This window comes from Pseudophryne corroboree, chromosome 1, assembly GCF_028390025.1.
Source record: "Pseudophryne corroboree isolate aPseCor3 chromosome 1, aPseCor3.hap2, whole genome shotgun sequence".
Lineage (NCBI taxonomy): Eukaryota > Metazoa > Chordata > Amphibia > Anura > Myobatrachidae > Pseudophryne > Pseudophryne corroboree.
This window is the reverse complement of record NC_086444.1, coordinates 1,178,555,652-1,178,571,196: the sequence shown is the minus strand read 5'-3', so window position 1 is coordinate 1,178,571,196 and position 15,545 is coordinate 1,178,555,652. Positions and strand designations below refer to the sequence as shown.

The 15,545-nt window shown below is 48.6% G+C and overlaps 1 protein-coding gene across 2 annotated transcripts in view; it reads right to left on the bottom strand.

Annotated features, from left to right (window-relative positions):
* SFXN5 (sideroflexin 5) overlaps positions 1-15,545 on the bottom strand; it is a 439,382-nt gene that overhangs the window by 113,686 nt on the left and 310,151 nt on the right. For both annotated transcript variants that reach the window (XM_063925240.1, XM_063925244.1), the window contains exon 13: positions 5,407-5,524. In XM_063925240.1, the coding sequence (XP_063781310.1) occupies positions 5,407-5,524 (118 nt within the window). The remainder of the gene's footprint in view (positions 1-5,406; positions 5,525-15,545) is intronic.

Here is a 15,545-nt window from a genome sequence, read left to right as displayed (position 1 = left end):
ATTACCAAACTTGTAGAACTTAGCAAACATGTTCAACCCAGACCAAGTAGCTGCTCGGCAAAGCTGTAAAGCAGAGATACCCCGGGCAGCCGCCCAGAAAGAACCCACTTTGTGAGTAGAGTGGGCATTAACAGATTTTGAACACGGCAAGCCTGCCGTCGAATAAGCATGCTGGATAGTAAACCTGATCCAGCGAGAAATAGTCTGCTTAGAAGCAGGACACCCAACCTTGTTGGGGTCATAAAGGACAAATAAAGCGTCCGACTTCCTGTGACAAAAAGTTCTCTTCACATAAATTTTCAAAGCCCTCACCACATCCAAGGACTTTGAGGAAATTGAAGAGTCAGTAGCCACTGGCACCACAATAGGATGGTTGATATAAAAAGCCGACACAACCTTTGGAAGAAACTGCTGACGCGTTCTGAGCTCAGTTCTATCTTCATGGAAAATCAAGTAGGGGGTCTTGCACAACAATGCCCCCAATTCAGACACACGTCTAGCAGATGCCAATGCCAACAGTGTGACCGTGTTCCAAGTAAGAAACTTGACGTCCACCTCCTTTAAAGGTTCGAACCAATCCGATTGCAGGAACTGCAGCACCACATTAAGATCCCTAGGTGCCGTAGGAGGCACAAAGGGTGGTTGGATGTGCAGAACCCCTTTCAAGAATGTCTGAACCTAAGGGAGGGCAGCCAATTGTTTCTGGACCCTTATGGAGCCCAAGCGTAGGCCCACATCCACACCTGCTTGCAGAAAGAGGAGAAACCATCCCAGTTGAAACTTCACCGTTGGAAACTTCTTGGATTCACACCAAGACACATACTTTTTAAAAATCCGATGGTAGTATTTAGACGTAACCCCCTTCCTAGCTTGTATCAGCGTAGGAATGACCTTTTTCGGAATACCCTTCTGAGCTAAGATCTGGCGCTCACCCTCCATGCCATCAAACGTAGCCGCGGTAAGTCTTGACAGGCGAACGGCCCCTGTTGCAGAAGCTCCTCGCGAAGAGGAAGAGGCCTCGAATCCTCCAGCAGTAATTCCAGAAGATCTGCATACCAAGCCCTCCTTGGCCAGTCCAGGGCAATGATGATCGCCTGAACTCTTGTTCTTTTTATTAATTTGATAATTCTTGGGATGAGTGGAAGTGGAGGGAACACATACACTGACTGGAACACCCATGGTGTTACCAGTTACCAGTGCGTCCACCGCCACTGCCTGTGAGTCTCTCGACCTGGAACAGTACCTGCGAAGCTCCTTGTTGAGGCGAGATACCATCATGTCTACCTGAGGTACGCCCCATCGGCTCGTCACCTCTGCGAACACCTCCGGGTGGAGGCCCCATTATCCTGGAAGGAGATCGTGTCTGCTGAGGAAGTCCACTTGCAGGTTGTCCACTCCCGGAATGAAGATTGCTGATAGCACCACCGCGTGCTTTTCTGCCCAGAGGAGGATTCTTATTACCTCTGACATTGCCGCTCTGCTCTTCGTTCCGCCCTGTTGGTTTATGTATGACATTGCCGTTACATTGTCCGACTGAACCTGAATGGCCTGATCTTGTAGAAGATGTGCCGCTTGTAGAAGGCCGTTGTATATGGCCCTTAGTTCCAGAATGTTTATCGGAAGGATGGATTCCAGACTTGACGACTTTCCTTGGAAGTTTTCCCCTTGGGTGACCGCTCCCCAACCTGTGAGACTTGCATCCATGATTAGAAGGATCCAATTCTGAATCCCGAAACCTGCGGCCCTTGAGTAGGTGAGAAATTTGCAGCCACCAGAGGAGTGAAATTCTGGCTTACCGCGACAGGCATATCCGCTGGTGCATGTGAATATGTGATCCCGACTATTTGTCTAGGAGATCCAGTTGGAAGGACCTCGCATGGAATCTTCCGTACTGTAGAGCCTCGTAGGAGGCTACCATCTTCCCCAGAAGGCGAATGCACTGATGAACAGATACACGGGCTGGCTTCAGGACATCCCGTACCATTGATTGGATCACCAACGCTTTCTCTACCGGTAGAAACACTCTCTGCACTTCCGTGTCGAGTATCATCCCCAGGAAGGGCAATTTTCCTTGTCGGCTCCAAATGTGACTTTGGAAGGTTCAGGATCCACCCATGATCCTGGAGTAGTAGAGTTGAGAGAGCAATACTCTACAACAACCTCTCCCCGGAAGATGCTTTTATCGGGAGATCGTCCAGATATGGAATTATGTTCACTTCCTACCCGCGGAGGAGTAGCATCATCTCCGCCATGACCTTGGTGAACACTCTCGGGGCTGTGGAGAGGCCAAAAAGGCAGTGCCTGGAACTGATAGTGACAATCCAGCAGCGCAAATCTGAGATAAGCCTGGTGAGGCGGGCAGAACGGAATGTGAAGGTATGCATCCTTGATATCCAGGGATACCAGGAATTCCCCCTCCTCCAGACCTGAGATCACTGCTCTCATCTTGAATTTGAATTCCCTCAAGTAGGGGTTCAATGACTTGAGGTTTAATATCGGCCTTACCGAACCATCCGGTTTCAGTACCACAAACAGGTTTGAGTAATAACCCTTGTGTTTTAGGTGAGGTGGAACTGGAACAATAACATGTTTGGACCAATTTTCGAATGGCTTCCTGCAGGGTAGTACTTTTTGTCAGCGAAACTGGTAAGCCTGATTTCAAGAATCTGTGAGGTGGGAGTTCCTGAAACTCCAGTCTGTAGCCCTGGGTAACAATGTCTGTTACCCAGGGGTCTAGGCATGATGATTCCCAGATGTGACTGAAATCTTTTAGTCTCGCTCCCACCTGCCCGATCTCCAGGCTGGGAGGTCCACCGTCATGCTGAAGATTTTGAGGAAGCAGAAACTGGTTTCTGTTCCTGAGAACCTGTTGGTGCAGGTTTTTTGGATTTCCCCCGAACACCCTTAAAGAAGGTGGAAGGGGATTTGGATTTTTTTAATTTTGCGGTCCGAAAGGACTGCAGTGTAGATATAGGATAAGATTTCCTAGTCGGTGGTGCTGCTGAGGGGAGAAAGGTTGACTTACCCGCAGTTGCCATGGTATCCACGCATCTAATGTGTCCCCAAACAGAGCCTGACCTGTGAAGGGTAGGTTCTCCACACTTTTCTTGGATTCTGCATCCGCAGTCCATTGGCATAGCCAGAGTCCTCTGCGCGCCAAGACCGCCATAGATGTAGCCCTTGCATTCAGCATGCCAAGATCCTTCATGGCCTCCACCATGAAGCCAGCAGAATCCTGTATGTGACGTAAAAACAAGTCAATGTCACTCCTATCCATAGTATCTAAGTCCTCTAGTAATGTGCCTGACCACTTTACTATGGCTTTAGAAATCCACACACAAGCAATAATAGGCCTTAAAGCTACGCTTGTAGCCGTGTATAGTGATTTGAGCGTAGTCGCAATCTTGTGGTCAGCCGACTCTTTTTAGGCGGTTGAACCAGGGACAGGTAAAACCACTTTTTTAGACAACCTAGATAGAGAAGCATCTACTATAGGTGGGTTTTCCCACTTCTTTCTATCCTCTTCAGGGAATGGGAACGCAATGCGAATTCTTTTAGGGATCTGGAATTTTTTCTCTGGGTTTTCCCAGTATTTTTCAAATAAAGAGTTTAACTCCTTAGAAGCAGGGAAGGTAAGCGAGGATTTCCTATTTTCTGTAAAATAAGATTCCTCTACTTGTTCAGGTACCTTCTCAGAAATATGTAAAACATCCCTAATATCTTCAATCATTAGCTGCACCCCTTTAGCAAGGGATGCATCACCCCCCTGCATATCCCCATCACCGTCCCCTGTATCAGAGTCGGTATCAGTGTCAAATTGCATTATCTGGGCAAGTGTACATTTTTTGGGGTATGTAGGTGGGGTATTTGAGGAAGTAGTGGGAGCTGAATACTTCAAACCCTCTACAGATTTTCTCAAAAACTGCGTCTCTTTCTCATTATGTGACATCCTTGATGAAATCTGGGATATCATTCCCCTTAAAGAATCCACCCATGGGGGTTCGGATTCAGAAGGCTGGGAAAGCACATTGCAGTCCTGAGTACATGGAAAAGACACCTCAGGAGAAGATACACTCTCTGCAGCACATGACACAGAGCCGTTAGACATGGTAATGTGGATATATACACTTACACACACATACAGGAAAATGTCAGACACAGTTTTTCCCAGAGTACCTTCATAGAGTCACAGCGTATAAGGAGCCAGCCACACAGCACCCCTGTGGGCAGTTATTATGATAAAAGTCCAGCGCTGACTAACTTAATAGGTTAATTAGTACTAACTACACTCTCCCCTCCTGTCTATAACACCCTGGTACCGCAGAGGATAACTGGAGTTATGTGGGATCAGCGCTTCCTGTCAGCATCCAGCTTCAGTGATCTGCTAGGAGAAAATGGCGCTGGTGAGTGCTGGATCTGCTCTGAGGAGAAGCCCCGCCCCCTGTAATGGCGTGCGGCTTCCCGCACAATTAGATTATACTGGTCTGAGGTCTTTGATGCTAACAGCGGGATTAGCCCCTGTTAGCTGTATTTACCAGTTTTAGGGTGATCCCGCTGGCCCAGGACGCCCCTCAGCAGCGTCTACATATACATGTTGCTGAGCCTTCATGAAGCGCAGCCTGTCAGAACTGCGCTCCCACCCTTGTGCCGCCATTCCCGCCGGCGACCTGCTAACCGGGCCGCCAGCGCTGTACTCACCACTCTTCTTTCTTCTGGCTGTTAGGGGGTGGCGGCCGTGCTGTGGGAGTGAGCGGTCGCCTCGTGGGCTTGCGATCATCACCCTCAGGAACTCAGTGTCCTGTCAGCGGAGATAGAGAACCATTAACTTCTAGAGTTGGTTCCTACACCCCCCCTAAGTCCCACAAAGCAGGGAGGCTGTTGCCAGCAGCCTTCCTGTACCTAACAACTCTTAGAAAAAAATAAAACTAGAAAAACGCCAACTGAGTCTGGTAGGAGGGGCATAGAGGGAGGAGCCAGCCCACACTCTCAAACTCTTAAAGTGCCAGTGGCTCCCAAAGGACCCGTCTATACCCCATGGTACTAAATGGACCCCAGCATCCTCTAGGACGTAAGAGAAAGATAAACTATTAACACTTCTATTTTTGAAAGCGTTCTTACTTTGCAGCATTTTTTCCACACCTGCCTATAACTTTTGCACAGTACTATAGGTTCCATCCGTAACATACAAAATATTGTAGCTATATTTTGTCCTCGCCATTATAAATCAAAAAATGTTTTAATTCTACAGACCAAATACGAATCTACATTAAATGATGTGAACACATTGCAGCATCCACACTTATAATTTATATACTGTCAGTAGCAGAGACCACGGTGCATTCAGCCAATCAGGAACGACTGCTGATCATCATCAGGGCATACTCTGCACTTGGACAGAGCACTTACCTCAGACATCTGTGGAAAGAGACTGATGGCTAGAGGGAGAGCCAGTCCGAAGGCAGCAAGGCACACAAGGCTATGCACTGGGAGGACCAGTCTTGGGTATAATCGCAGCAATGACGTCCTGCAAGAGACGGATGATGAGGAGCAGAAATATCACAACCAAGAGTAAGGAAACAATACAGAGCTGGCTTTCCCCGGCCTTTACATACATTCAATATACCGTATGTTGGTAAGTAACTGGTGATTATAATAAAGTGTTCCCTGATGATAAAACCGGCACAATATGCCGAGTCGGGTTGCATTGGGGGTGTAGACGGAGGTAGCATCATGGGCCGGTGCGGAGGTGTTGCTGGGAGATGAGATCATCTCCTCCCCGCCTCTGCCTATATTGAGAATGGGTCACAGGTCGCATCGACCCGGCAACCTGTTCACACAGCACCTGACCCGGTAATAATAGGCGACATGGGAATTCTGGACTGAACCCTATCACACCGTACAGCGACCCGCATCAACCCGCCAATATACCGGGTCGATATTGGGTTATTTGTGCGGTGTGAAATAACATTCAGACCTTGTCAATATTTCCCTTTAGTACAATCTATGGACACTGGCAGGAAATTTTACACTCACAAAAAATGGAACATTTTATTTACTGGCACTTTTAAATATCGCTCAGGTTCAATTGTGCAATGCCAACTATTTCTTCACAATACCGTTTCAATAAAAGCACTTACACCATTTTTATTTGATCTAATTTAACAAACTATTATAGTGTTTTTATCCTTACATATACATATAGCTATCACGTCTCACTTAACCAGAACAATTCAAATGTATTTTAAAAAAAGGCAACAAATGAACATTAACATACAATGTAGGCTACTACCTACTCCCCGGTATATGGCAGTTTATGAAAATAAACTGTATATTACAGTCACATTGTCCAGCTGGATCGGTTAAGGTGGTGCACATACAACGTAGACAGGATTTTCCTATTACATTTTTGGATGTTACAGTCTTAGCAGTTTGTAGATTTGGTTATACAGGTTGAGTATCCCATATCCATATATTCCGAAATACGGAATATTCCGAAATACGGACTTTTTTGAGTGAGAGTGAGATAGTGAAACCTTTGTTTTTTGATGGCTCAATGTACACAAACTTTGTTTAATACACAAAGTTATTAAAAATATTGTATTAAATGACCTTCAGGCTGTGTGTATAAGGTGTATATGAAACATAAATGAATTGTGTGAATGTAGACACACTTTGTTTAATGCACAAAGTTATAAAAAATATTGGCTAAAATTACCTTCAGGCTGTGTGTATAAGGTGTATACGTAACATAAATGCATTCTGTGCTTAGATTTAGGTCCCATTACCATGATATCTCATTATGGTATGCAATTATTCCAAAATACGGAAAAATCCCATATCCAAAATACCTCTGGTCCCAAGCATTTTGGATAAGGGAGACTCGACCTGTACGACCCGGGAATGTCCCGGATCAGACCTGGGGTTTTCACGTCAACAAAATCCCAGGTTTTTGCTGGAGACCCCCTTTCACACTACACCTGAGGCCAGGGAAATTCCTGGGTCGTCCCCTTTCACAAGCCGGGTCTGCCCTGGCATTCTACAAAACCGGGCTGCCAGGCTGCATACATGTCATACACATATGTCACACTCATACATACACACTACACACACAAATACATGTCACATTCATACATACACACACGTTACACTCAAGCAATCCCACACAAGGACCACAGCCCCCTCCCTGCATCACGGCCTCTGCCCCATCCCTGTATCACAGCCCCTGCCTCTTCCCTGTATCACGGACACTGCTCCCTACCTTTCAGTGTGCAACCTGAGAGTAAAATCCTGTGTCGAACCAATCACACTATCGCGGGTATTCAATGCATGTCGCGTCGGAGAGGATCCCACAGTGCAGTATTCAATTAGTGGGCAATTCCGACAGGTTTTGCCCGTTTCCGACAATGCTGATCCAATTTTTTTTTCTCTTACGTCCTAGAGGATGCTGGGGACTCCAAAAGTACCATGGGGTATAGACGGGATCCGCAGGAGCTTGGGCACACTAAAAAGACTTTTACTGGGTGTGAACTGGCTCCTCCCTCTATGCCCCTCCCCCGGACCTCAGTTAGATTCTGTGCCCAGGAGTGACTGGACACGCACTAGGGGAGCTCTACTGAGTTTCTCTGGAAAGACTTTTATTAGGTTTTTTATTTTCAGGGGGACCTGCTGGCTACAGGCTCCCTGCATCGTGGGACTGAGGGGAGAGAAGTCAGACCTACTTCTTCTTAGTTAAATGCTCTGCTTCTTAGGCTACTGAACACCATTAGCTCCAGAGGGTTCGATCACTTGGTTCGCCTAGCTGCTTGTTCCCGGAGCCGCGCCGTCACCCCCCTCACAGAAGCCAGAAGCCGGGTGAGTATTACAAGAACTTCAGACGGCAGAAGACTTCAGTAACGGAGGTACAGCGCAGCGGTAGCGCTGCACTCCATGCTCCCACACACATCACCAACGGCACTTACTGGGTGCAGGGCGCTGGGGGGGGGGGGGGGCGCCCTGGGCAGCAGTTACTGAGGTCATTAGGACTGGCTAAAGGCATATTCGGTGCCCGGGCACCGTATATAATACCCCCGCCAGTATAAATATTAAAAATTTGAGCGGGACCACAGCGTGCCGGGAAGGGGCAGGGCTTAGCCGCACAGCTCACCAGCGCCATTTTCTTCTCTCCACAGCCGCTGCAGACACGCTGGCCCGGTCCTCCAAGCTCCTCACAAGTAAAAGGGAGCAAAATGGGGGGGGGGGGGGGGGGGGCACAGATAATTTGGTGCTTTATTATTATTTACAGTGCTACTGACATATATTATAGTTGTGTGGAATATGGGTGCTGGGGTGTGAGCTGGCATACTCCCTCTGTGTTTCTCTCTACAGGCTTCCCTGTAGGCTGTCCCCTCTATTTGGCCAGTGTGAGTGTGGGGGTGTCGGTACTACGTGTCGGCACGTCTGAGGCTGAGTGTTCCTCCCCGGAGGAAGTTACTGGGGGCGCGGAAAAGGAGATGGAAATGGCTCTGTCGGCACAACCGACTGCTGATTGGGTTACTATGTTAAGTACCCTTAATGCTAATGTGGCTTTATTGTCTAAGAGGCTTGATAAATCTTATTCTCAGACACAAACATGGAGAAAATCCATGGAGGATGCTTTGGCTCAAGTACAGACCCCCTCAGGGTCACAAAAACGTTCATTTACCCAGATGGTAGATACAGATGCCGACACGGACTCTGGTTCCGATGTCGATTTTAATGAAGCTACTTTACACCCAAGGGTAGTTAAGAGTATTCAGTACATGATTGTGGCTATTAAAGATGTTTTCTCTTACGTCCTAGAGGATGCTGGGGACTCCGTAAGGACCATGGGGTATAGACGGGCTCCGCAGGAGACATGGGCACTATAAAGAACTTTTAGTATGGGTGTGCACTGGCTCCTCCCTCTATGCCCCTCCTCCAAACCTCAGTTAGATCTTGTGCCCAGAGGAGAATGGGTGCACTACAGGGAGCTCTCCTGAGTTTCTCTGTTAAAAGAATTTTGTTAGGTTTTTTTTATTTTCAGGGAGCACTACTGGCAACAGGCTCCCTGCATCGTGGGACTGAGGAGAGAGAAGCAGACCTACTTAAATGATAGGCTCTGCTTCTTAGGCTACTGGACACCATTAGCTCCAGAGGGAGTCGGAACACAGGTCTCACCCTGCCGTTCGTCCCGGAGCCGCGTCGCTGTCCTCCTCGCAGAGTCGGAAGATAGAAGCCGGGTGAGTATTAGAAGAAAAGAAGACTTCAAGGAATCAGAAGACTTCAGATCTTCACTGAGGTAAGCGCGCAGCGGTAACGCTGCGCGCCATTGCTCCCACACAACACACACAGAGCAGGCACAGATGGGTGCAGGGTGCAGGGGGGGCGCCCTGGGCAGCAATAAACCTCAAGACTGGCATGTTGGTGTATATTAGGCTGCGGAGGCAGTAAATAGATAAACCCCCGCCATTTTTTGTAAATTGAAGCAGGACCGAAGCCAGCCGCTGAAGGGGGCGGAGCTTGATCCCTCAGCACTAACCAGCGCCATTTTCTCCACAGAAGCTGCAGAGACACTGGCTCCCCGGACTCTCCCCTGCTGAACACAGATCAGAGGGCTGAAAAAGAGGAGGGGGGCACAATATTGGCGCAGTGAGTGGGGAAATTTATATTTATAACATAAAAGCGCTATCTCGTTTTCCAGTATAAGTGGGCGCTGGGTGTGTGCTGGCATTCTCTCTCTCTGTCTCTCCAAAGGGCCTGGTTGGGGAAGAGTCCCCTTATAGTTATATCCCGGTGTGTGTGGGGTGTCGGTACGTGCGTGTCGGCATGTTTGAAGCGGAAGGCTCGTCCAAGCAGGAGGTGGAGCAGATGAGTGGTGAGTCCCCGTCGGTGGTGCCGACTCAAGAGTGGATGGATATGTGGCATATGTTAAATGCAAGTGTGGCATCACTACATAAGACACTGGACAAAGCAGAGTCCAGGGAGACAACAGGGGTCAATCCACGGATTGGACCGACTCACAGGGCCCTTTAGGGTCTCAGAAACGTCCCTTGTCACATATAGTAGACACAGATACCGACACGGAGTCTGACTCCAGGGTCGACTACGATGAAGCTAGATTGCACGCTAGGGTGACAAAAAGTATTCAGTGTATGATTATTGCAATAAAAAATGTTTTGCATATCACTGATGAACCCTTTGTTCCGGACACGAGGGTACACATGTTTAAGGGGAAGAAGCAAGTGGTAACCTTTCCCCCATCTCATGAACTTAACGAATTATTTGAAAAAGCTTGGGAAACTCCAGATAAGAAACTGCAGATTCCCAAAAGGATTCTTATGGCGTACCCTTTCCCTACGCAGGACAGGGTACGTTGGGAATCCTCTCCCACAGTGGACAAGGCTTTAACACGCCTGTCCAAAAAGGTGGCACTGCCGTCTCCAGACACGGCAGCCCTCATAGATCCTGCGGACCGCAGGCAGGAGACTACTTTAAAGTCTATGTATACACATACTGGTGCTTTGCTCAGGCCGACAATTGCGTCGGCATGGGTATGTAGCGCAGTTGCAGCATGGACAGATACCTTGTCAGCTGACCTTGATACCCTAGATAGGGATACCATTTTATTAACTTTAGCCCATATTAAGGATGCAGTCTTATATATGAGAGATGCTCAGAGAGACATTGGACTTTTGGGTTCCAGAGCCAATGCCATGGCTATTTCTGCGAGACGAGCCTTATGGACCCGTCAATGGACAGGTGATGCGGACTCGAAAAAGCATATGGAGGTTTTACCTTACAAGGGTGACGTATTGTTTGGGGAGGGGCTCGCGGATCTGGTTTCCACAGCTACCGCGGGTAAATCAACCTTTTTACCTTTTGTTCCCCAACAACAAAAGAAAACTCCACAGTATCAGATGCAGTCCTTTCGGTCGCATAAGCCCAGGAGAGGTCGGGGCTCCTCCTTCCTTGCCAGAGGTAAGGGTAGAGGAAAAAGAGCACCTGCTTCGGCTAGTTCCCAGGAGCAGAAATCCTCCACGGCTTCTGCAAAATCCACCGCATGACGCTGGGGCACCCCTAAGGGAGTCCGCACCGGTGGGGGCGCGCCTTCGGTTATTCAGCCAGGTCTGGGTTCGGTCAGACGTGGATCCTTGGGCTATGGAAATTGTTTCCCAAGGCTACAGGCTGGAATTCGAAGAGGTGCCCCCTCGCCGATTTTTGAAGTCGGCCGTACCAGCTACACCCCCAGAGAGGGAAGTAATGTTAGCTGCAATTCAAATGCTGTGTCAACAGCAAGTGATTGTCAGGGTTCCCCTGGTCCAACAGGGAAAAGAGTATTATTCGACCCTGTTTGTGGTCCCGAAGCCGGATGGTTCGGTCAGACCCATTTTAAATCTAAAATCCCTAAACCTGTACTTGAAAAAATTAAAATTCAAGATGGAATCGCTCCGAGCTGTAATTCATCAGGAGTACCTGAGATTCGCTGTACATGACTGTCATTACCAGTTTCAGACGTTGCCGTTTGGGCTTTCCACGGCCCCGAGGATTTTCACCAAGGTGATGGCGGAAATGATGGTGATCCTGCGCAGACAAGGAGTCACAATTATCCCATACTTGGACGATCTCCTTATAAAGGCGAGATCAAGAGATCAATTGCTGAAGAACGTGTCGCTCTCCCTGAGAGTGCTACAACAGCACGGTAGGATTCTCAATCTGCCAAAGTCGCAATTGGTTTTAACAAATCGACTATCGTTTCTAGGCATGATACTGGACACGGAACGAAAGAAAATCTTTCTCCCTTCGGAAAAAGCCCAGGACCTCCAGAACATGGTCAGAGACCTGCTAAAGCCAAAAAGAGTGTCAGTGCATCAATGCACTCGAGTTGTGGGAAAAATGGTGGCCTCATACGAGGCCATTCCCTTCGGCAGGTTTCATGCGAGGACGTTTCAGTGGGACCTTCTGGACAAGTGGTCCGGGTCCCATCTACAAATACATCAGAAAATAACACTGTCCCCCAGGGCCAGGGTGTCTCTCCTATGGTGGCTGCAAAGTGCTCACCTTCTAGAGGGTCGCAGGTTCGGCATTCAGGACTGGGTTCTGGTAACCACGGACGCGAGCCTCCAAGGGTGGGGAGCAGTCACGCAAGGAAGACATTTTCAGGGACTATGGTCAAGCCAGGAGTCTTGTCTGCACATCAACGTGCTGGAATTAAGGGCCATATACAACGGCCTTCGGCAAGCGGAAAATCTTCTTCGAGACCTACCGGTTCTGATTCAATCAGACAATGTCACAGCCGTGGCTCATGTGAACCGCCAAGGCGGGACAAGGAGCAGTCGCGATGGCGGAGGCCACCAGGATTCTTCGCTGGGCATAGAATCACGTAAGCGCTCTGTCAGCTGTCTTCATTCCGGGAGTGGACAACTGGGAAGCAGACTTCCTCAGCAGACACGATCTCCATCCAGGAGAGTGGGGACTTCATCAAGAAGTCTTTGCAGAGATAACGAGTCTCAGGGGAATTCCTCAAATAGACATGATGGCGTCACACCTCAACAAAAAGCTTCGGAGGTACTGTGCCAGGTCCCGGGACCCTCAGGCAGTAGCAGTAGACGCCCTGGTGATACCATGGGTGTTTCAGTCGGTCTATGTGTTTCCTCCTCTTCCCCTCATCGTAAAAATTTTGAGGATCATAAGACAAAAAAAGAGTACAGACAATACTCGTTGTTCCAGACTGGCCTCGAAGGGCCTGGTACTCAGATCTTCAGGAGATGCTCACAGAAGATCCTTGGCCCCTTCCTCTCAGGGAGGACCTGTTGCAGCAGGGGCCCTGCGTGTTCCAAGACTTAACGCGGTTACGTTTGACGGCATGGCGGTTGAACGCCGAATCCTAGCTGGGAAAGGTATTCCGGAGGAGGTCATCCCTACTCTGATAAAGGCTAGGAAGGAGGTGACGGCGAAACATTATCACCGTATCTGGAAGAAGTACGTCTCTTGGTGTGAAACCAAGAATGCGCCTACGGAAGATTTCCATCTGGGCCATTTTCTCCACTTCCTACAGACAGGAGTGGATATGGGCCTGAAGTTAGGCTCCATTAAAGTACAGATTTCGGCCCTATCTATATTCTTTCAGAAGGAATTGGCTTCTCTACCAGAAGTCCAGACTTTTGTAAAGGGAGTGCTGCACATCCAGCCTCCTTTTATGCCCCCAGTGTCACCCTGGGACCTTAGCATGGTGTTACAGTTCCTTAAATCTCACTGGTTTGAACCCCTTCAAACGGTGGAATTAAAATTTCTCACCTGGAAGGTGGTCCTGTTATTGGCCTTGGCATTTGCAAGGCGAGTGTCAGAATTGGCGGCTTTGTCTCACAAGAGCCCCTACTTGATTTTTCATGAGGATAGAGCGGAGTTGAGGACTCGTCCTCAATTTCTGCCTAAGGTGGTGTCTTCATTTCATATGAACCAACCTATCGTGGTACCTGTGGATACCAGTGACTTGGAAGAATCCAAGTCCTTGGATGTAGTCAGGGCCTTGAAGATTTATGTAGCCAGGACGGCTAGAGTTAGGAAAACAGAGGCACTGTTTGTCCTGTATGCAGCCAACAAGGTTGGCGCGCCTGCTTCTAAGCAGACTATTGCTCGCTGGATCTGTAACACGATTCAGCAGGCTTATACCACGGCTGGCTTGCCGTTACCAAATTCGGTAAAGGCCCATTCCACTAGGAAGGTGGGCTCTTCTTTGGCGGCTGCCCGAGGCGTCTTGGCATTACAGCTTTGCCGAGCAGCTACTTGGTCGGGTTCAAACACTTTTGCAAAATTCTACAAGTTTGATACCCTGGCTGACGAGGATCTCACATTTGCTCAGTCGATGCTGCAGAGTCATCCGCACTCTCCCGCCCGATTGGGAGCTTTGGTATAAACCCCATGGTCCTTACGGAGTCCCCAGCATCCTCTAAGACGTAAGAGAAAATAAGATTTTAAACCTGCCGGTAAATCTTTTTCTCCTAGTCCGTAGAGGATGCTGGGCGCCCGTGCCAGTGCGGACATATTTCTGCAAGCCTTATATATAGTTGTTGCTTACATAAGGGTTATGTTACAGTTAAGATCAGTCTTGGCTGACACTGTTCTTTGTTCATACTGTTGACTGGTTACGTGTATTCCAGGTTATATGGTATGATTGGTGTGGGCTGGTATGAATCTTGCCCTTAGATTAACAAAATCCTTTCATCATATTGTCCATCTCCTCTGGGCACAGTTCTCTAACTGAAGTCTGGAGGAGGGGCATAGAGGGAGGAGCCAGTGCACACCCATACTAAAAGTTCTTTATAGTGCCCATGTCTCCTGCGGAGCCCGTCTATACCCCATGGTCCTTACGGAGTCCCCAGCATCCTCTACGGACTAGGAGAAAAAGATTTACCAGTAGGTTTAAAATCTTATTTTACATATTTCTGACGAACCTACTGTTCCAGACACGAGGATTTGCCTATTTAAGGGGAAAAAACCTGAGGTGAAGTTTCCCCTCTCTCATGAAATGAATGCTCTTTGTGAAAAAGCTTGGGAGTCGCCGGACAAAAGGTGGCAGATTCCCAAGAGAATTTTTATGGCGTATCCTTTCCCCTCTGATGACAGGGAAAGATGGGAGTCGTCTCCAAATGTCGACAAGGCTCTATCCCGTTTGTCCAAGATGGTGGCGCTTCCGTCCCCTGACACGGCTACTCTCAAGGATCCGGCGGATCGCAAGCTGGAGACGTCTTTGAAGGCCATTTTCGTTAATACTGGTGCATTGCTCAGACCTGCTGTGGCGTCGGTATGGGTGAGTAGTGCTATTGCTAAATGGGCTGATAATTTAGCTTCTGATATGGATACCCTTGATAAGGATAATATTCTTTTGACTCTTGGTTATATCAAGGACGCTGCAGATTACCTAAAGGATGCGGCGAGAGATGTTGGCCTCTTGGGATCAAGAGCCAATGCCATGGCGGTCTCGGCCAGGAGGGCGCTGTGGATCCATCAATGGAATGCTGATGCCGACTCCAAGAAAAATATGGAAGCTCTCCCCTTCAAAGGTAGTGTCTTGTTTGGTGACGGCCTTGCTGACCTGGTGTCTACCACTACTGCGGGTAAAGTCATCTTTTCTTTGTTATGTTCCCACTCAACAGAAAAAGGGGCCCCATCAGCAGATGCAGTCCTTTCGGCCTAATAAATACAAACGAGGTAAGGGCTCGTTCTTCCTCGCTTCAAAGGGTAGAGGAAGGGGAAAGAAGTCGCCTGCAGTGTCAGGCACCCAGGACCAAAAGTCCTCCCCCGCCTCTACCAAGTCCACCACATGATGCTGTGGCTCCCCTGCGGGAGTCCGTGCTGGTGGGAGGCCATCTCCGAATCTTCAGTCAGGTCTGGATTCAATCAGCCCTGGATCCTTGGGTCTTAGACATAGTGTCCCAAGGGTACAAGCTGGAGTTTCAGGAGATGCCCCCCCGCCGCTTTTTCAAATTCTCAGTTTCTCTTCCAGAAAGAGAAGTGGTAAATGCTGCGATACAAAAGTTCTATTCGAGCCT